At 33.2% G+C, this 22,245-nt stretch overlaps 2 protein-coding genes across 2 annotated transcripts; both read left to right on the top strand.

Moving 5' to 3' along the window:
- The first annotated feature begins 666 nt into the window (after window positions 1–666).
- Window positions 667–1,605, top strand: LOC134360535 (olfactory receptor 6C3-like). Its single transcript, XM_063075049.1, has one exon. It carries the CDS (start codon window positions 667–669, stop codon window positions 1,603–1,605), a length of 939 nt encoding a protein of 312 aa, XP_062931119.1.
- A 17,486-nt stretch (window positions 1,606–19,091) lies between these two features.
- LOC134360500 (olfactory receptor 6C75-like) lies at window positions 19,092–20,162 on the top strand. The gene is made up of 2 exons (XM_063074963.1): window positions 19,092–19,103; window positions 19,212–20,162. Exons 1-2 carry the CDS (start codon window positions 19,092–19,094, stop codon window positions 20,160–20,162), a joined length of 963 nt encoding a protein of 320 aa, XP_062931033.1.
- The last annotated feature ends 2,083 nt before the right edge of the window (window positions 20,163–22,245 follow it).

The raw sequence follows: 22,245 nt of genomic DNA, 5'->3' as shown, positions 1-22,245 counted from the left end.
AAAAAATTAGGCAGCATGGTAAAAGCATCAACCAAACCCTTAAGTAAATCATTTAGGAAACAATGCCCATACAACATTCACATACATAAGCATGATTTTCTAAGTGAGATGATTACTATGGTGACTAGTATTTTAACTATGGGAAAGTTTACTAAACTATGTGGGACTGACTTTCTCAAAATACAACATCTGAAGGTAGGACTAAATAACCTCTATAAGTTTTCAAACTGTATTTACATTATGCTACAGTCCAGATTGGCTTTAACAATATTCAAGAAAAGAAAAAAACAACTAAAATATTTTATATGCTTTATAAAAGGGTTAAATATTTTTTCTAAATATTTGAAAGAATCGTTTTAAAGAAACAATAGAAGAGCGTCTGCTTAAATGTTAGTGCCAGAATTGTTTATCCATGATCTGCAATAAAGTATTTTCATGAAAAGAGATTCTTATTTAACTTCAGATAATATTTGTTACTTCAGATAGAATGGAAGTTGGAGAGAGTTATTGAAAGTAAACATGTTTCTTTTTTAATGTCATAGATTATTCATCATTACAGAAAAATTTTAAATGTTATACCCCATCCTCAATTATGTTTTAATAATTTTAGATTCTGCAGAGGAAACATACAGTTTCTGATCTAAAGAAGGGGAAAAAGGATCTGCAATGAAAAATCACACAGTACCCACAGAATTCATTCTTCTGGGACTATCAGATGACCCAGAGCTCCAGACTGTGATTTTTCTCTTCTTAATTATCACATATATATTAAGTGTCACTGGAAATTTGACCATCATCATTCTCACCTTGGTGGACTCCCATCTACAGACCCCTATGTATTTCTTCCTCAGGAACTTCTCTGCATTAGAAATAACCTTTACAAGTGTCTGTATCCCTAGATTTCTGAGCACAATCATCACCAGAGACAAAACTATTTCTTACAACAATTGTACAGCTCAGTTGTTTTTCTTCATCTTCATGGGTATAACTGAATTTTACCTCCTCACTGCCATGTCCTATGACCGCTATGTAGCCATCTGCAAACCCCTGCATTATACAACCATCATGAGCAAGAGAGTCTGCATATTGCTTGTCCTGTGTGCTTGGCTGGGAGGATTCTTAAATATCTTCCCACCAGTGATTCTATTTCTCCAGTTAGATTACTGTGCCTCCAATGTCATTGATCACTTTGCTTGTGACTATTTCCCCTTATTGCAATTATCCTGCTCAGACACGTGGCTCCTAGAAGTGATTGGTTTTTACTCTGCTATAGTGATTTTGCTTTTCACTTTGGCATTAATCGTTCTGTCCTACCTGTTCATCATTAGGACCATTTTGAAACTCCCGTCTGCCAGTCAGAGAAAAAAGGCATTTTCTACATGCTCCTCTCATATGATCGTCATTTCCATCTCTTATGGAAGCTGCATATTCATGTATGCTAATCCCTCTGCAAAAGAAAGAGCATCATTGAGCAAAGGAGTAGCTATTCTCAATACTTCTGTTGCTCCCATGATGAATCCATTTATATACACCCTGAGGAACCAGCAAGTGAAGCAAGCCTTTAAGGACACCATCCAAAAGGTTATGTTTTTCTCTGGTAAATAAAAGTATTAATAATGCTAAAACAACAAAGTTCTTGGAAATGCTTTCTATTATGTGCATCAACTCAATCTCTCTTTTCTTAAATAAATAATTTATTTATAAAATCCATTCTCTCCTTAAAATTCCCCTAACATTGTACCCATTAAATTTGATAAAACTGAGTATTGCTTTGGAATTTTCTGAAAATTCAAACACTTTATGTGTATTTGGAGTAAGTAAAAAAATGTAAGTCAATGATTACGATTTTGGATAGCAGTAGTTTACTTAGGAAGAGACATAGGGCATTTTTTTGATGAAAAGAGTGTCAGGATACGTGGACTTTTCATTTTTACCAAGTAATGGAGATGAATGTTATTAGAAAATTTGATTCTATTTGGTGTTTTTGTGAAATAACATCAATCACCAGGGGACTGGGAATCAAATATAAATATTCAATCAAATATTTGCAAATATTAAAAAGTCATGTGTATTCAAATTCTTTATACTATTAAAATAATTGTAATAGTGAGAAAAGTAGTAAGAAGAGAAGAGCAGAGATGAAATAAAGTTTTCTCAGCAATTACTATATTATAGACCTACTCTAATTGTTTTCTATGTATTGGCTTACGTAATTCTCCCAATAACTTTATGAGGTACCTTCTATTGTTACTCTCTTTTGTTCAGAGGTATTTTTCTTTAGGTGGATTAAATAACTACAAATTTGGGGGAAAAAGCAGAGAATAGAAAATGTAAAATATGGAGAAAAGTGTATCAAATTACAATAAACTGGTCAGAGGTCAACTTTCTGGACACCTGAGTTTTAATCTGAGGGTCTAGCTGCATGCCCTATGAATATGCATAATTGATTAAATTAAAAAAAGAAACGAATTTGGGATTTTTGCAAGTAGGGAAGAGAAATGACAGCTGCTATAGTAACACTTTACACATTATACTTTGTGTAAGTCATATGCAATATTTACTTTACAAAACATTTAGAAAGTGACTACTATTATTGCTAATATATAGGTGACTGAAGAGAGGAAATTGAGATTGAGAGGTCAATGTTACAGAGATTATAGATTTCAGATGTGGGACTTAAGTCTACTTCCTAAAAAAACAACACTGAATTACAATCCCAGATTTCATTTGTAATAATTTATTAATAGAAGTTTATTTTAGATACTAGAATTTTAAAAGAACTTTCTAATGTATAACTAACTCATTCACATTATACTTATTTTATGACAGGCATTAGGGATGTAGTGGCGAAAAGGATGATTCTAGCCCTAAATTTTCCAAAATATTAGTGGTGACAAAAAAAACCACATAATTAAAATTGAATTTGATAAATGCTACAATTTGGTTCTAAACAATCTATAGGCTAGGTAATGCTATCAATGAAAAAAGATAGAATGTCGGTTTTTCCTGCCTTTTCTCCTAGCAGAGTTATGATCAATTTCACAATAATTGCTACATGTAGGTCCATTTTAGCTTAAAATCACAAGCATGTGATAAATTTTGTCTGCTTTGGCTGTAGTCTTAGCTTTATGTCTTACTATCTTTCTTGATTACCTTCTACATTATAAGAATCACATAATTTTCTAATGGAAAAGAGTTACTGGGAATAAAATTATGCTAGTTTCCAAGCAGTAACAGCTTTTCAGTAGCTTTCTCTGGCTCCAAACTGGGTCATGAATCATGAACTGATCTCCTAGTTAGTTTGACATGTGTACCACTCCATATCTTCAATTATCCCAGGTCTATTTGAAAGAAGTTATAACAACAATCGCACCCCAGACTTCTAGGAGATGCCAAACTGTTTCACGTATTTCTCATTTTACATCCAAGAAATACTGGGGTTTATTTCTCAATTTAAGTCTATGCACAAAACAAACAGGAAAACCATAACAAGTAGTACATATCAAATATTCTAAAATAGTATCTCCTAAATATTAAAATAAGTGATTATACACACACTATTTTTCTTAACTCAGTGTCTATTTTTGAATATTAACAGTTTCTTATAAACAGAAAAGAATCTTCCAGACATAAATTCTTTCTAATTCTTACATAATTGTGAAAATTCATTCAGACATTATTCTAAAAATATTTTTTAAAGCATCTAGTTTGCAAGCATGTGCCAGCCATCCCTACAGGATTTCAGGCAATGTTTAAATAGTTAAATAAGTGGTTAAATAGGTAGACATTTACAGATAGAACAATTTTTTTGTAAAAACATATACCAAGTGCTACAACAATGTGAAAGATAGGGTTGCTCACAACATCTACATTATCTAAGAAAGACTCCCGGCAAATATAAGAAATATAATTAAATGAATATTCTGGGCAAAGAGAATTGTGATTGCAAATATCATAGAGTTGTAAAAGTGAGAGAAGAAGTTTGTGGTGAATCATGAGGAAATAAATAGAAATAAATAAATAACAATTGCTTCCTTCTTATGCTTTCCATGAAAGAGATAATTTTATTGTTTCACCTTATTATACAAAACAAAATAATGCTATAAAGTCAATATTTACTTTCTTCATATAAATATTGCTTAACTATGTTAAATGTTTTTTCTATATCTCTAAGATTTCAACAGCCCCTTTAAGGGGGCATGTTTTTCTCCTCCTGTTAAAGAATGAGGCACAGAGAGTCATACAAACGAATAATTACATGTGGCCAATACATGTCAGAACAGTGGTTCAAATGAGGGTGGTGTCCCAGCAAGTAAGCCATTGCACCAACTCCTGGGGGAGGGGAGAAACTTAGCAAAATAAAAATATAAAAGGCAGCTTAGAATTTTAGAAATAAATGCTATAAATAGTATTTTTTACCATAAATATTTATGCTACTCTTTATTTCTTCAGGAAAGTACAAAATGAGCACATTCAAAATGCCAAGCTTGAAGATTTCTATGAAAATTTCACTCCATGTTACATAACCCAGAAAATTAAACATTCAGGAGACAATTACTCCTTTGAAATTAATCTTTAATCTCTTGGACAACCTAGAAAGTCACTTTAGACAAATAAACTCAGAATCCCCCAACTCTTCTATTGTTAAAGTCAAATGTAATATAAACCTGTGTGATAACTTTGGTATACATTCAGTGTGTTCCATTCTTGTGAGTATCTAATGGGTGAGACTCCTGCATTTTGGGATTGAACACTGACTTAACCCACAGCACCAATCTTAGTCATAACTATAGAATACCTCGTTGATAATTCATTATCTCACTCATAAATGTTACTTAGTCATTCTCCATCAGTCTGATTTGAATCACAGCAAACATTAGTCTCCTAAATAACCCATGTCCTGCATCTTCTTCTGATGTTAAGTCTCCTGTACTTAAGTTACCAAACCCAAGTCGGCTTCTTTGTTCCATCCACATGACGGAAACTTTATCCTTGTATATTATACTCACGTAAGACCACATAAGCATCTTGGAATAGCGCACTGTGTTTATCAATATGATAGCAATTTTCACAATGTACTGGACTGTCTTTACTGATGGACTATGAGCACTTTTCAAGCAAAGGGAACATTTTCTTCATTATATCTGACCAAAGGGCTTTTGTAGTGTAGTCACTCAGTAAAATATTTATTAATCGACAAATGAATGGAATTCTCAAAATGTCTACTCTTTATTTATGCTGTCAATATATTTGCCTTTAAATAATCATTTGTCTGACATTTTGTTGGAACAAGTTTTCATTCCTGGTTTTTTTAGGACTCCTGTTTTTCAGAATCATGGATGCAAATTGCTGAACCTTTCTTTTCTTTTTCAGTCTACCTCCCAGCATCTCCACGTGGGACATATCTAGGGCTAAAGTCTATCTTTTATTCATTAAGTTTACCAGATGGACCCCTGTGATCAGATTCCCAGCAGAGATCCCACTGGAAACACTTCTGGTATTTTCTTACCTTGAAATATTTTCATATGGACAACAGTGAAATGTCACAGTGATACTCAGCAATATTATTAAAGCTATGGAAGTTCTACCCCACTCCTCAGATATCAGTGGCTTTTTGAAGAGGTGAGATTCTTCACAGCTGAGTAGCAGCTTCTCTCTTCCTTCATTCACTCTATGTAATCTCTGGAAGCACAGACCATTTGCATGACCTTGTGCAAATTAGCTAAACTCTCAGTGAGTCAGTTTTCCCATATGAAAATTGGAAAGCGTTACAGTAACTTTGTCAGAAAATAGTTGTGACTATTTATTAAGACAAGGAATAAAAGTGCTTACAAAGATGCCTCGTACCTTCCAAATGCTTAATAAAGTATAACTCTTAGTGGCATCTTCAACAATGCCAGTTTTAGGGCCGACCCCATGGCGCACTCGGGAGAGTGTGGCGCTGGGAGTGCAGCAGTGCTCCCGCCGCGGGTTCGGATCCTATATAGGGATGGCCGGTGTGCTCACTGGCTGAGTGCGGTACGGCGGTCACAAAAAGACAAAAAAAAAAAAAAAAAAAAAAAAAAAAAAAAAAAAAAAAAAAAAAAAAACGACAGTTTTAATTTACTACCATAGAGCCATTTACATATAATTTACTCAGAAAATAATTCAGCCTTATGCAGTGCAATAACATGAATAGGACAACTGTTCTTTCATAATACATTATGTGCTGTTCCATTAATCACAACTAAAACATATCAGTTTTCTCGTCTGTAATTGGGGATTATACTAAATTTTACTTAACTTATAAATGTGAATTATTGAAATTTCTCTTTTGGATATCAGTACTCAGAAAACCTTTTATGTATTTACTCATTTTGCATCTTCAAAATTCCTTCAAATATGCCTATTATATGCAGAGACTGACTGTAAGTACTACAATTTCAATTACAAATGTGATTTGGTTCTGCCAATCACATATACTCATAAAAGAAGTGAACTTTTAACTCATTTACATTTAGACATCTATTCTGCTGGTGTACATCACAGTATGGGCAGATGACTCTAAACTTATAGGAATAGCACTAGATTCCTGAGAAGCAGTTCTCATGGTGAATCAAAGCTCATGCATTGAGCTGGTTGCTTCCAAATGTGTTAGAGAACTTACGGAAAGATAATGGAACTTTAGTGTTTCAACTATCTCATAGCTGCAGAGATGACATATCCAATATTAAATCATGATTCTACAGTTTCGTTAATTATAAAGTTGATTTAATTCACAATCTCTCTGCATGTGTTATTTGAATGTTAGGATGGTAATTTTAAAAGAGTGGGAATTGAGAATTGGAATAAAGACATTTTAATGGATTCAGATGACTTTCAGTAACTGAAATTTGAAAGTACCACCAGCCTCCCTTGCCAACAGAAGGATCCATCTTCCTCTCCTTCATGAGGCTGGCCATGCATTATTTAGAAACCCTGGAATTACCTCACCTGCAGGAGTCAGTTTTCAATTTCTCCTCTTGTCTTCATTCTCCACTCTTACACTGCTTCCAGGCTTATAACTTGTATCAAAGTCAGACATTATCTAGGAGCTGGTAAGCACATACAAACTTAGAAGGAAGTGTTACAGATTAAAAGTTTTATAAATTTTTGCTAGTTTATTTTAATATAAATATGAAAAATTATATTGGAATGGATTCTGATGGCACATGTGCAGAGAAGTAGAAACATAATTTTATATTGAGTCAAATTTATTGAAATTAGTGCATCTGTTGGAAATTCTGGATTCACTATGCCACCTTGAGTATGTTGGAGAGGTCCCACTGGACTTGCAAGTGTTTAATAAACTAATGAGTCCAAGGTAACCTATGACAGGTTACCTGGAATACCAAAAATTTCTTTTAAAAATGTTGAGTTTTGAATTAATAGATTGATGACACGGATATGCTGGAATTCATTCATTGTGTACACGTAAGTTATTTATTATCTTCCAGATTATGTCTCCTAAGACCCCCAAAGTTAAAATAAATACAAGCATCTTTGAAATGTCTTTTTTTTTAAGCTGAGGAAAACAAAAAGTGGTGTTGATCATTGAAGTGGAAAATGCTGCTATTAAAATATCTTAAGTCTCAGAGTAATAAAAATCAACGTATAGATAATATCCAAGAGTAAAGTTATACTACAACTTCCTGAAGCATGTGCAGACTGGTAATAAAAGAGATGATCCACAGAGATTTACCATTGCTATAGTAAGTTAATCATCAAAATCAAGGAAATATAAGTGCACAGCAACAGAGGTAATTCTTATTCAACAATAAAAATAACAATAGGTTTATAAGTTGAACCTGACTTGGTTATCACAATGAGTCACAGACTTTCATCCAATTCATATTTAAATCAGTTTCCAGAACAAGAGCACTTTCTGTGAAGCAAAAAGTATCCTGTTACCATTTAGGAAAGACCATGCGACTTCAGTACACGCATACAGTGAATCATGGTCAGTTTGTCATGACCACTTACCAAAGGATGAAAAAAATTGAGCCTGGTTTACAGATAATACTGCATCAAATAATATAACTAGCTACACACTATCTAATGAGTCATTACATCGCAACCAAGAGTAGCCCTAAATCATAGTTAGGATGGAATATTTTTTTCTGTGACAGAAATTCAAGTGGTATATCCAGCTGTACTTTTTGCTGAGAAGCTTGCGGCTAGCCAGATATAAGATTTTTACTGATTCATGGACATTAGCTAATAATATGTTGGGTAGCCAAGGGCTTAGAAAGAAAGATTAAAGTATCCGTAAAGCAGAGGTTTAGGAAAATGGTACTCTTTTAATAGAACCAGAATATTTAGGTGTTTTGGTCCATGTGACTTTTCAACAAAATATCCATCTGAAGAGGAGATTTATAATAATCAGGAGCATAAAATGACCCATTTCGTGAAAGCTGTTCAGTTCTCCTGAATCATTTACCTAAATATTTGATTAACGGATTCATGAAAAACATGGCTATGAGGACAAGGATTAGATTTATGTGTGAGTTACCTGGATATCAACCCTGCCAATAGCAGAGACCAATATTGAACTTTTGATATAGCTTGTGTGCTAGCAGCAGAAACAAGAAATCAGCTTCCTGGAAGCAAATTGCTAATTTTGCACCATTGTCTTCATGTAAGGGGGCTGCTATGTGTACTCACTGGAAGAGGCACTTATTGTAAGTATGCATTTGCTTTTGTTTCCCACAGTGCTCTTGCCAGTGATATCATCTGTGGGTTACAGTTTGCTTTATCCTTGTCAAAATGAGCTAAATAAAATTGATTAGGAAAAAAAAATAGTACTCATCTTACAGTAAAATAAATGAGACAATGATATTGATTGGTCTTACTATGTAATATGTTGGTATTGCTTTGTCTTACTATCCTATCACCTTGAAATAAAAGACACAAAAATGGCTATGATGAATAAACTTGGTTATTCATGAGAAATATGGTTATTAATGAAACAATTGAAGTTTGTAGGAAATACCTAAGGGCCACAGATCTACAAGGATCTTCCTAGTACCACCATACATAGTGGTAAATTAAAATAGGACATACATGGGAAATACAGCAAGCATTCATACGTCTGATTCCTTAGGAATGAGATTTAGGTCACCTTGCCAACAGCCTAGTTAGCTATTGAAAAGGAAAAAATATAGAGAGACAGATATAGATATAAATATAGACTGTATATCAAAATATGTAAAGAACTCTCAAGACATAAAAATAAAAAAATAAAATTTAAAAAGTGGCTGAATATACGAACACAAACTTTACCAAAGATGATATACAAATGTCAAATAAGTATAGTAAAAGATTATCAATATCATTGGTCATCAGGGAAATCCCAATGGGATCTTAGCACGTACCTATTAGAATAACTAATATCCAAGAAAATAAAAAAACTGGCAATATCAAATGCTGAAGAGAAGGTGAAACAACAGAAACTCTCACACACTGCTGACAGGATACAAAATGGTACAGCCACTTTGGAGTGCAGTTCAGCAGTTTCTTATAATGTTCACATCAGTTTAACAAAAACAAGAAACAAAAAACAGCAATCCCACTTCTAGTTACTTTACCCAAGTGAAATGAAAACTTATGTTCACACAAACATATCTATGTTAATGCTTAGAGTATCTTTAGTCATAATGACCATTAACTAGTGACTACCCAGATGTTCTTTAATAAATGAATGGAAGAACAAACTGTGGTTCTTCCATGTAATGGAATACTGCTTGGACTAGGAAGGATCCAGTTAAGGATTCACAAATCATCATGGGTGAAACGTAGGTTTATTATACTAAGAAGAGAATGCAGACTCAAAGGCTAAGTATTATACGATTCCACTTGTATGACATTCTGTAATACTAAAACTGTAGGGATAGAAAACAAATCAGTTGCCAGGGCTGAGAAAGGGAGAAAGGGTTGTCCACAAGGGGAAACATGAGAGACGTTACAAGATGGCGCAACCATCCTTTCTGTAGGTGAATACATGACTATGCACTTTTCAACATCCGTAGAAGAATAAACAACGCAGTGATTTTTGCTGAATGCAAATTAAGAATAATCACCCAGGATGTTGGTGGAACTCATTAGGAATGCATACTGTGAGAAATGAGTCTCACTGTTTTACAGATTAATAGCAACACCAATACTAAATGGGGTAGGTAAGAAAGATTGGTCTGAAATTTCTGAAAAGCAATGTTTTAACTAGATATTATAAGACTGAAGGAAAAAGTATCACAAACACTATACTCTGAGTGGTGTATTTGTTTTTCAAAGACATATGAGTTCGCAGTTCTGAAATTACTGTGTGTTTACTAGTCGAACAAATAAGTAAATATATTTTCATACCCAAAACAAGATTCTTCCCTACCAAGGAAAGAAATTACTGTAAAGAGTAAGTGAGGAATGCTATTCTGAACTCTGTACTTGAAGACTGAATTAGGAAGTATCATTATGAACTTGCGTTCATTTCATAAAATGTCAGTTCTCATATCCACAGATTTTGCTTTTGCGAGTTTGCCTACCAGCTAAAGTGTATTTGTAACCTCCGAATCAATATTTGGGTCACTTTCACAGTCATAGGGGACATGCTCAGAGCAGCAAAAAAAACTGAGTTGCTCATCATCGTGCACATTCCTAGTCGAGGTTAAAGAGGAAATGCTCTGCCTTCTTGTTTAGCTCTCACACCTTAAATAAGTGCCCTTTTCATGGTTTATTCAGTGCCACATTTTTCACATTTTTGTGTTTTTATGTGATTTCACTGCTTAAAATGGCTCCAAGCAAAGTACTTTGTCTAAGTTTCTTAAGAGTAAGTAGGTTGTTATATGATTTATTGAGAAAATACATGTGTTAAATAAGCTTTCTTTAGGCATGAGTTACAGGCTGTTGGCTATGAGTTCGATGCTAATGAATCAACAATGCAGTACATCCAGGAGAAGAAAGAGAAAATTCTGGCCTCTCCTGAAAAGTGCTAAAGTGACATCATTAGCACATGATAAAGCTATGGAAAAGATGAAAAGCAGCTAAATTTGTGGATTCATGAGATGAAAAATGATTTTTTTAGAAAAAATATAGTGATAACATTGTTGTGAGGCTGAAATCCAAAGAAATTTATAGTCCCATGGTTAGGAAAATGTTAAACTCTTCATGGCTAGTGCCTGCTCGCTTACACGTTTCAAAAGGTGATAAGATGTGAAAAATGTTCAAATTGCAGGTGAGGCAGGTTCTACAGATCAGGAGGCTTTGATAGAATTTTTAAAATACCTGTTATGTGTCATACAGGAAAAGGGCTATGTAGAGAGCAAGTTTTCAACACAGATGAAACTTGCTTGTTTTGTAAGGACATTGGCAAACTAACCTATATAACACAAATCTATATAATCTATGAAACAATAAATGGTTATAACCCATAGAAGCAAGAGGTTAGTACTGATATTTCAATGTTTGTGATGACTTCATGAAACATAATTACCATGAATAAGGAGAATCAACTCTCTCTATAGAAGGAGGCTTCAAAAAAGTTCATGGAAAGATTTGTATTGTCTTTAATTCCATTTTCCTAAGAACTTTTAGAAATAACCACATGTGGACATATATATATGTATAAACACAAATATATTGATACATAAATGCATATATGTGTGTATATACTGAATTAGTGTGCATAAACAAGTTTCCCATCCCTGTCCACTAGGGAAACCCTTGGCCCTAGGGAAACCTCAAAAAAAAAAAAAAAAAAGAATTGGAGTCAGGTGGAATAGACTCAGGAACCATCCAGAAATAGCAGCTAACAGCCAAAACTGGAAAATAAGAAATCATATTATAAGCCAAATAGTAAAATTAATATTAATTAGTGAAAACTGCTATAAGTAAATGATTGAATAATTAAATAAAAGTGGAAAAGGGATAACTTTCTCATAGAAGAATGGCAATTAATAAATGCAGAAGAAATGAGGGAAATACAAAACCACCGTCTGAAAAACACAGTAATAATTACTGCAGGTAAGCTCACTGTAGAATACTAAAATTAGAGGGGGAAATTTTAGGAAGAAAGTGGATATTTGCATACTATCAAAGCATTTACCCCCAAAATTTAGGAACTGTTACAGGTTGGAAAAAACCAAGAGACATGTCATCTAAATGCAATATAGATTTTGGATTTGATCCTCAAACAGATTAAGAACAGTGATAGAAAAATTGGTAAAATCCAAATAAAGTCAAGAGTTTAGTTAATAGTATTGTATCAAAGTTAATTTCCTAGTATGATAATTGTACTGTGGCTGTATAAGATTTTGCATTTAGTGTAAGTTCGGTAAAAGATATATAGGAACTCTCTAAACTACTTTTGTACCTCCTTCCTATGTTTGCAATTATTGCAAAATAAAAAGGGTTTTAAAACCTGAAGCCTAATTCTAATTCCAGCCTAATGGCTAGAAAACATCCTAGTACCTTTGAATGACTTAATAAAATGGCATAATTGATAGCTACACACTCCCTCTTACGCAAAGAAATGTCATTTGACTCCTTATTTATGGAAAAGGAATTAACTCACAAAAACATTGAAGTGGGCTCCTTAGAAATACTTCTATAGTAGTTCACAGTGAGACTACCTCATTAATATGTATTGCAGAATCAATTTTACAAGTCAAGCTGAGCCAAGATTTTTAACCACATGTTTTTAGCCACTAAACTATTTTGCTTTCTTTGATTACATTATTTTAAATATGTACAAATATAGAGAAGTCAGATTATAGAATAAATCTATAAATACCCCCTAAACTCTTCATTAAACTTTTCCATTTATTTAGTTGTAGTTTCTTGAATTTCCTTGTAAATATTATTTATGAAATATTGAACATGAAAATCCTTCTGTAAATTTTGAGTATTTTTCTCATATGGACTTAGTGCATTTCAATATTCACTATATTTCAGCATTAACATATATATTGATAATATCTCCTGTTACATTTCTTGAAATTTTCTATTTCCACTCAGATAATTATTTTATTTCCATCCTTCAAAGCAGAGTTATGTTAGAAATGGAACCATGCTAAAGACCAATATTTTATAGAAGACATTATATGTTTGGTGGAGAAGCTGTAATGATGTGTGAAGAAGTTGTGTCTTGATTACACTAGAAGATAAAGTCATATCGTTTGGAATCACAAAGCAGAAAGGAACTTATTAATATAATATAGATAAATATTTTCCATGACCTTTTTTTATCTCTCTTTTGTTCCTTGGTTATAGTTTTCCATACATTCACTGTATTAAGGTTTATTCTGTGTTTTGTAAAACAAAGACCAATATTAAATATGCATACATTTCACTTCCTTTATCTTGCATATCAGGTAACCAACTGATAAATAGTACCACTTCAATCACTGGAGAAAAAATATAATCATAGGTGTGAATTTCAAAGTAAACTAAAACTAAAATACTAACATATGGGTTTTATCACTAGCAAACTGTTATGACACACCATAAGAAGACAATGTTCAATCTTTGATGAGTGAGTTCTTAAAAGATGTATTAAAGGATTTAGTTGTTTCTCAATTTAAATTATTTAATCTGAATTTAACAGCTTTAATTAAGTATATTCTGTCAATCTTTATGAATATTCCCACAATCCATTATTGAAAATACTGATATAAAAGGAGATTCTCAATGTGGTTTTGATTTGCATTTCCTTGATGCTTGATGATGTTATGCATTTTTTCATGTGTCTTTTGGCCATTTGTATGTCTTCCTTGAGAAACACCTTTTCAGCTCCTTTGCCCATTTTTTTAATCAGTTTATTTTTTTCTTACTATTAAGTTGTTTGAATTCCTTGTATATTCTGGATAGTAATCCCTTGTTGGATGCATAGTTTATAAATATTTTCTCCCATTCTGTAGGTTGTCTTTCCTCTCTGTTCATTGTTTCTTTTGCTGTGCAGAAACTTTTTAGTTTGACATAATCCCATTTGTTTATTTTTTCTTTTGGTACGTGTCTGTGCTTTGGGGTTCTTACTCATAAAGTCTTTGCCCAGTCCTACTTCTTGAAGCCATAGAAAATAATGAAGTTCTGCTATTTGCAGAAACATAGATGAACTTAAAGAAAATTATGTTAAGTGAAATAAACCAGGCACAGAAATAGAAAAATCTCATTTCCTTACTGGTAAGTGGGAGTTTAAAAATAATTACCCCAGTTAGACTGTCTATTATCAGATGCTGATGAGGATGTGTAGAAAGGGGACCCTCTAACACTGTTGGTGGGCTGTAAATTAGGGCAGCCATTAGAGAAGACAGTATGGAGATTCCTCAAACAACTACAGATAGAACTGCCATACAATCCAACATTCCCACTGCCAGGCATATACCCAAAGGAGTGGAAATCATCATGTTGAAGGGATACCTGCACTCCCATGTTTATTGTGATTTTATTTATAATAGCTGAAAGTTGGAATCAACCTATATGTCCTATATGCTTTCAATAAGGAAAATGTGTTGTATATACTCAATGGAATACTATTTTGCCACAAGAAAGAATGAAATTCTGCCATTCACAGCAACAGGGATGAACTTAGATAAAATTATGTTACGTGAAATAAGCCAGGCACAGAAAGAGAAATACTGTGTGTCCTCACTCATGAGTAGGAACTAAGATAGGAAAGAAGGAAGGAAGGAAGGAAGGAAGGGAGGAAGGAAGGAAGGGAGGGAGGGAGGGAGGGAGGGAGGGAGGGAGGGAGGGAGGGAGGGAAGGAGGGAAAAAATAATACATTGAACTTTCAAAAAAAAAGAGAACACAATTTTGGTTATTAGAGGTAGGAAAGCGGGAGGGGAAGGGGATTAGTGAGAAATTAGGTAAGGGTCACAAAGATTAATTACGTTTGGTAAGCATGAGTATACTAATTATCCTGATTTGATCACCACATATTGTACACTTATATCGATATTCAATTCTGTACCCCAGAAATATATATAATCAATTATCTTTCAATAAAAAAGTAAAAGAAATAATAGTAAACAAATAAATGAAAAAAGAAAGAAATATACAACAATCAAAATAATTTGTTGAACTTTCAAAAGAAGAAAACATGACTGAGTCCACCAGAAGTGGGAATGGGGCAGGAGCGAGGGGTACTCACAAGAAATTGGTAAAGGACCACAAAAAATGATTATATTGTGTAATTTTGAACACACTAATTATCCTGATTTGAACATCACATGATGCACACAGGTATGAATATTTAACACTCTACCCCATAGATATTTACAATCAATTATGTTCCAATAAAAATAAATAAATAAATAAAAATTGCAAAACTAAAAGGAGATTCTTTTAAAATTTCTAAAGCACATAAATTGTTACGCTCACTAGAGCTATATGTTATTATTTAAAATTGTTATTTGTTCTGTTCTTTGTTTTATATTGTATTTGTTTTGGGTACTGTACTGGGTTCATAGTGCCCTTCAAAAATTTATGTCTACCTAGAACCTGTGGATACAATCTTATTTGGAAATAGGATCTTTACAGATTAATCAATCTAGATGAGTTCATATGCAATGGCCAATGACATGGTCATTCCCATTTGTCTTTATTTATGATGGGTTCTCCATAGCATGTAATTTTAAATAATATTTTGGCCTACACGTAAGCATCATATAAATACTATTGCAACATTTGTAATTAAATGTGAGCATGTTTATGACATATTATTCCAGTTCTTGACTTTGATCATTGATAAATTAATATGCTATTCTTTTAGTTTAGCATAGCCATTATGCCTTAATAGTTTCTTTCTTCAGTATGCACTCTGTATTGTTTAACCCTTTTTGTATTGTAGTAATCTTACACCTTGCAGAACTTTAGGTCTTCCAGAGAAACAGTAAAAACAATCTTTAAATATTTGTTCAGAAAATGTCTAGCTCCTTAAAATTATTAAATAACCCCAATTTCTATTTATTTTGAGCTATTTATATGGCTTATAGAGTTCCTGGATTACATATCAAATAAATGTAAGTTTCAAAATAGTAATGTAAAGGGTTTATATAGATGTATTTTCAGATCAAAATAGTGAATAAGATGACATGTGCAAGGGAATATTGCTTGACTTAGACTTGGGGAAGAGACTCTTGGTATTTTAAAAATAATGTAGAGCTCTCACGCTATTCTGTAGGAAGTAAAAATTATGAAAATAGTTTTTTGTTAAATCTTCTCTGCATTCTCAGAACCCAAGTCTGAACCCACCACTTGTGTCCAAAAAGTAATTATCGAATGAATAAAGGGCCATGATTATAATCATGATCCACCTTTCTATGTTATCAAGTCAGTGTGCAAATGTAAAATATTAAAGACAAGTCTGACATCTTTTATGATGTAGAATAATGAAGACCTCAGGTTCATTCTAAAACATCACAATGAATTCTTAATATTTCTCTAAAACAGAAAAACTCGCTCTCACAGTTTAGTCTGTTGATATTTAGAGACTTCCAATCTCTATTACTTTGTTATTTCGTTACTTCTACTACTGAAGTTATAGATTACTATGAAAATGCAATTTCTTCCATCTATTCTTCTGCTCTGATTTCAGGCCACTATCACCTAAATATTCTGTTCTAAATTGTATACTAATTTGGACAACTGCTTTGCACTTGGTGTCTTGAAAACACCAATCTCCATGGTGCCTTTTGTTGATTCATTCAACTAATTCCCCTGAGTCCATTGTAAATGGAGGAGATAAATTAAGGCTGGCCTGAATAACATTGCTTCTGCACAGTAGGTCATATCATCTTGACCAAGCTTGGAAAGACATTACATCAGCCTTCATTTTAACTATAACATTTCATTTCAAGAACCAAGATAATACTTCTTTAAGGGACAATAGGTAGGATATATTGGGACACATAATCCCTAAAGAAATTTGGGTTGATGTATTAAAATGGGTTAATATGCTCTTCCTGTAAACATTGTAGATGACCTCTAAGAATTGCCCTTTATTATCAATATTTTGAATATTTGGTTACAAATATAAGACTACAGAGGAAAAACAGATTGCAGAGGCTCCTAAAAAATCCCAGAGAACTTATGTTTAAACAAATTAATAAGCCATTAGAAATGATGTTGACTACACAAGTCATATTTGCTATAAAAGTATGTTCATTGAGAAATATAGTTTTTCTTAATAGTTAATATTTATGCTTTATACAAGTAATTTTGATTATAATTACTTTATTATGTATAAATAAAATTAAACCATATGATTTATATGAAATATATAAATGAAAAAATGTTTAAATATTATAAATCAATATTTTCATGCAACAATTAGGTCCACTATAGCATAAATATTAAATGATTGATAGGATTACATAATTTTCTGTGTTCTTATCTAGATATCTGGAAATAATTATTTGTAATATAATCAATGTCAGGAAACCATGCAATTATATTTATACAATATTCAAACCAATTTATTTGATGTGCTTTAATACTGAGCAGATATACTTTATGTTTTAGCTTTACACAATGTGAATTTTATACAGCACATAAATTAGCCCCTATAATATTAAGGCAAAAGGCACAAAGCTACATACCATATGACTACAAAGAAAGCACATAACAGAAGGTGAGATTATGTCTACCAGAAATTTTACAGATAAAATTTTGGGTAAATTCATTCAAATATTAAATTAGTTGGCTAACCCTGAGAAAATGTTGTTCAGTGTGATAGCTCTGACACCTATCATGGATATAGACAATAAATGAGACATTACAGACTTTGTTCGGCTCTCTGGATAATAAAGTATTGAAAAAATAATCTTAGGTGACAGCATAACTAAAGCCTTTATGGCAAACATTAAATCAAACATAAACAAGTAAGCAAATTCCATATAACATCAAGAGTGATATCAGAAGCATTTTGGATGGAGAGAAAAGAAAATAAATGCTTATTTAAAAAGAGAAAAAAAAATATGAAGAGTAAAGCAACAAAAAGAACATCTCCAAAGAGTGCTGTGGTATTCTGGGAGTGGGTTCTCAAGAATTTTATTTGAAAATGTTTTAATCTCTTTTTTTTTGTTTTCAGGGAGGGAATATATTAAAACATTCAGAAGACAGAGACATACTGAAATATATGAAAATACAATGAAGGAATTACAGGAAAAATTAATATATGAGGTAATAATTTTTTAAAATTATTTTGTTTATGTACTACAAAATTATTTTTCTCTAAAAGAAAAAAAGGCAAAAATTATTTTTTTAAATAGTGCAGTTTTTTTACTAAGTTTTTTATTGTATATATTTAAGGTATACAACATAAAGTTTTGTTTTATATACACATAGTGAAGTGATTCTTACAATCAGGCCAACTATTCTATTCATCACCTTCCATAGTTATTTTTTTTCTCTTTTGTGATAAGAACACCTAAAATGTATTCTCAGTGAAAATTTTCAGTATACCAATATATTATTATTAACTATAGTCCTCAGGCTGTACACTAGACCTCTGGACTTATTCATCCTACATAACTGCAAGTTTGTACCATTAGAAGAGATGGGGATACATATATATTAGATAGGGAGGTAGACAGAGAGATAGATATGAGGTACTTCAAAAGGGTTATGGAAAGATTTGTATGATCTTTGATTTCTATTTTTCATGAACTTTTTGAAGTACCCTAGATAGATAGACAGACAGACAGATAAATAGATACATACATACATACACACACACATACATACATACACACATACACACACACACACACACATACATACATACATACATACATACATACATACACACATACACACACACACACACACATACATACATACATACATACACACACACATACATACATACACACATACACACACACACACACACATACATACATACACACACACATACATACATACATACATACACACACACACACACACATACACACACACACACATACACACATACACACATACATACATACATACATACAGTGGAATATTATCCAGCCTTAGAAAAATATTCAGCCATACTGCAATTTGTAACAACAAGTAAGAACCTGGAGGGCATCATGCTAAGTGAAGTAAGCCAGACAATGAAAAAAATTTACTACGTTTTTTACAGGTTGCTTAGCTTTCTTATTTCTTCACCTATTTTACAGCTAAAATACAAATAACATGTATAAAGAAAGAAAATAATGAGAAATTCCACGGCAGTAACAGAGTTTATCCTTCTTGGATTGACAAGTGACCCACAATGGCAGGTTGTACTTTTCGTATTTCTTCTTGTAACCTACATCCTAAGTGTCACTGGGAACCTGATTGTTATCACCCTCACCCTTTCAGATGCCCATCTACAGATTCCCATGTACTTCTTCCTTCGGAACTTCTCATTTCTAGAGATATCATTCACATCTGCCTGCATCCCCAGATTCCTTGTCACCATCGTGACTGGAGACAGAACCATTACCTATAATGACTGTGTGGCTCAGCTGTTTTTTTCCATCTTTTGGGGGGTGACAGAATTTTACCTTCTGGCTGCCATGTCCTATGACCGCTACGTGGCCATCTGCAAACCTCTTCATTACACAACCATCATGAGCAGCAGACTCTGTATCCTTCTTGTTTTTAGCTCTTGGCTTGCAGGATTCCTGATTGTCTTTCCACCAGTAATCCTTCTGCTGCAGTTGGATTTCTGTGCCTCCAATATAATTGATCACTTTTTCTGTGACTCTTCTCCGATTCTGCAGCTTTCTTGCACAAATACTCGCTTTCTAGAACTCATGGCATTCTGTTTAGCTGTGGTGACACTCATGGTCACCTTGACATTAGTTATTCTCTCCTACACAAATATCATCCGGACAATTCTGAGAATTCCTTCTGTGAATCAAAGGAAAAAAGCCTTTTCCACTTGTTCCTCCCATATGATAGTTGTCTCCCTCTCTTACGGTAGCTGCATCTTCATGTACATTAAGCCTTCTGCAAGGGAAAGAGTGACTTTAAACAAAGGAGTAGCTGTGCTCATTACTTCAGTGGCTCCTCTCTTGAACCCTTTCATATACACACTAAGGAATCAGCAAGTGAAGCAAGCCTTCAAGAGCCTGATTCAGAGGATTGTCTTTTCTTCAAATAAACAAATGTGATTATGTGAAATATGTAACTCTGTGTTGGCCCATTTTTAGGAGCAAACATTATCTGTGAGCCACGTGGTGCCTATGGGTGGAGGATGAAGATGGCGCCCACGGGAAGTAGGGGAGGCATAACCCAAGATAGCTCCAAAAGGTTTTTATTGGTCCTCCAGTATTTCCGCACTCGTGAACCCTGCGTGATCTCTATGCTCAACATGTTAGTACAAAATGCATGCCCGCGTGATCCTTTAATTGATTGGTTAGTTCATGGAAAGCCCCTACTTGCTTGCTTATATAAATTGCAGTGTAACAGCAATAAAGTGGAACTGCCCTGACAGAACCCCTGCCGCGTCTGAGTGTCTCTTTCACGGGGCTGGGTTGGTGGGCAGCAGGCTCGCTTTTCCCCGAGATCTCTCGGTCCCAACACCGGGGGGAATCCTGTCTGCCCCTTCTCCTTCTGGGTCTGCGGAGGACCCCAGGCGCTCCCCTGCAACCCTGAAGGCAAAGCTGAATGAAAAACTCTCTACCCTTCTTTACATAAATTCTTTCTAAACACCTCATTTCATTCCTTCAGTTAGACATAGCTATATCTCATCAATATCTCTTTTTCTAATTAGCCTAAAAACCAAGTCTCAACTATTGTAAATTATATAGAACGTGTTTATTCTCTCACCTGTGTAACTAAATTTTAGGTAAATTATTAGTCACTATTATCTCTAATGTAAAGGTTGTGAATTCATCCATAAAATATACATTGCTATAAACTAAGAAGCTTACTAAAATTCACATTCAACTATAAAATTTATTTTACATAAAATACATAAAATGCGTATCTTAATATATCTAAAATCCTTCTTTCATGTCACCAGTTAAACCATGTTATGAAAGTAAAAGCATTATTAAAATGCCTCATCTAATTTATCAATAAGATATAATTAAAATGTACATAAACACTAAATAGAAATTGAAGGTAAAGTGTGCAGTCAGAAATATTATCTCTGTTTGAATTTGGTCTGTATTGATTTTTGCATTAGTTGTCCTGGGAAAGAAGAGCAAAGTGCAATAGAAGAGATGACATATACCGTAAAATTTTTCTTTGGTACTATTTCCTAGATAATTGATTATTTGGCAGAGAATTTTCCTGTTTCTGTCAATCATATTTTCAAAGAAAAGCCATGGTCTTTAAAGGCAAATTGTTAAACTGATAAAATTTAAATTTGCGTTCAGATTCTTTCACTTATACAAACTTGTTTTTCTTCTTAGTATAATGAAAAAGATAACAAAGAGTCTAAAATGGTGTAATGTTGATTCTTTATAAATTAGTTTTGCAAATGATGATATATAAATTATTGTCTTAGTTGTCCTTTATTAGTGAACCTGTAATACCATCTCTATCTTTTTATTGTCTCTTTCACAGAACTTTCCACCGCTCTCACTCACATCCAAGAAAATGACTTTGAGAGGTATTTGAGAACTGTAAAAAATGTTTCAAGCCCAGTTCCTTTAGTTAATGAGATCCTCAACTCCAATATGTCATTAAGAAAATTGCTGCCTTGGGACAGTAACTATGAGTCTGGCTAAATACAGGGTAAGTGTATTTGATACTGGTTTTTTGATTTTCACTTTTGTCTGAGATATAGGTTAATATAAAGAGCAACATTATAACTCAGGAGCGGTGGTGGTATTTTCCAGTTCTCTGTAAGCACGTTCTATATTATCTCTATGCTGACATTGTTATTTTTCTTTATCTGTAATTCCCAACATGCTAAGGGAAACCTTTAAATACAGTCATTTAATAATTCTATCTTCAATCCTTCCTAAAATTGAAATCATTAACACAGTTCAGTATGAGGAGGGAGGTAGAAAAGGGTGAAAGGAATTGGGGTGGGGGGTGCCTGAGAGACATATATTTTGCTATGAATAAAGTTCTTGGTTTGATACACAAATTTCATTATTTACCATTTGAAATATTGTTTAGAAAATATTGGACAAAACATGGTCTGTTTTATGTGACCAAAGATATTAATAGGCAAAGCTCAACATACAACAAGATTACTTCTAGAAAATAGGTATTAGTAAACATACGAACAGATACTAC

The sequence above is a fragment of the Cynocephalus volans genome, chromosome 12, assembly GCF_027409185.1.
Source record: "Cynocephalus volans isolate mCynVol1 chromosome 12, mCynVol1.pri, whole genome shotgun sequence".
Lineage (NCBI taxonomy): Eukaryota > Metazoa > Chordata > Mammalia > Dermoptera > Cynocephalidae > Cynocephalus > Cynocephalus volans.
Note: the sequence above shows the minus strand (reverse complement) of the source record. Positions and strands in the feature narration are given on the sequence as shown.

Coding starts and splice junctions, on each gene's coding strand:
- LOC134360535 (XM_063075049.1), top strand. CDS start 667: ATGAAAAATCACACAGTACCCACAGAATTCATTCTTCTGGGACTATCA.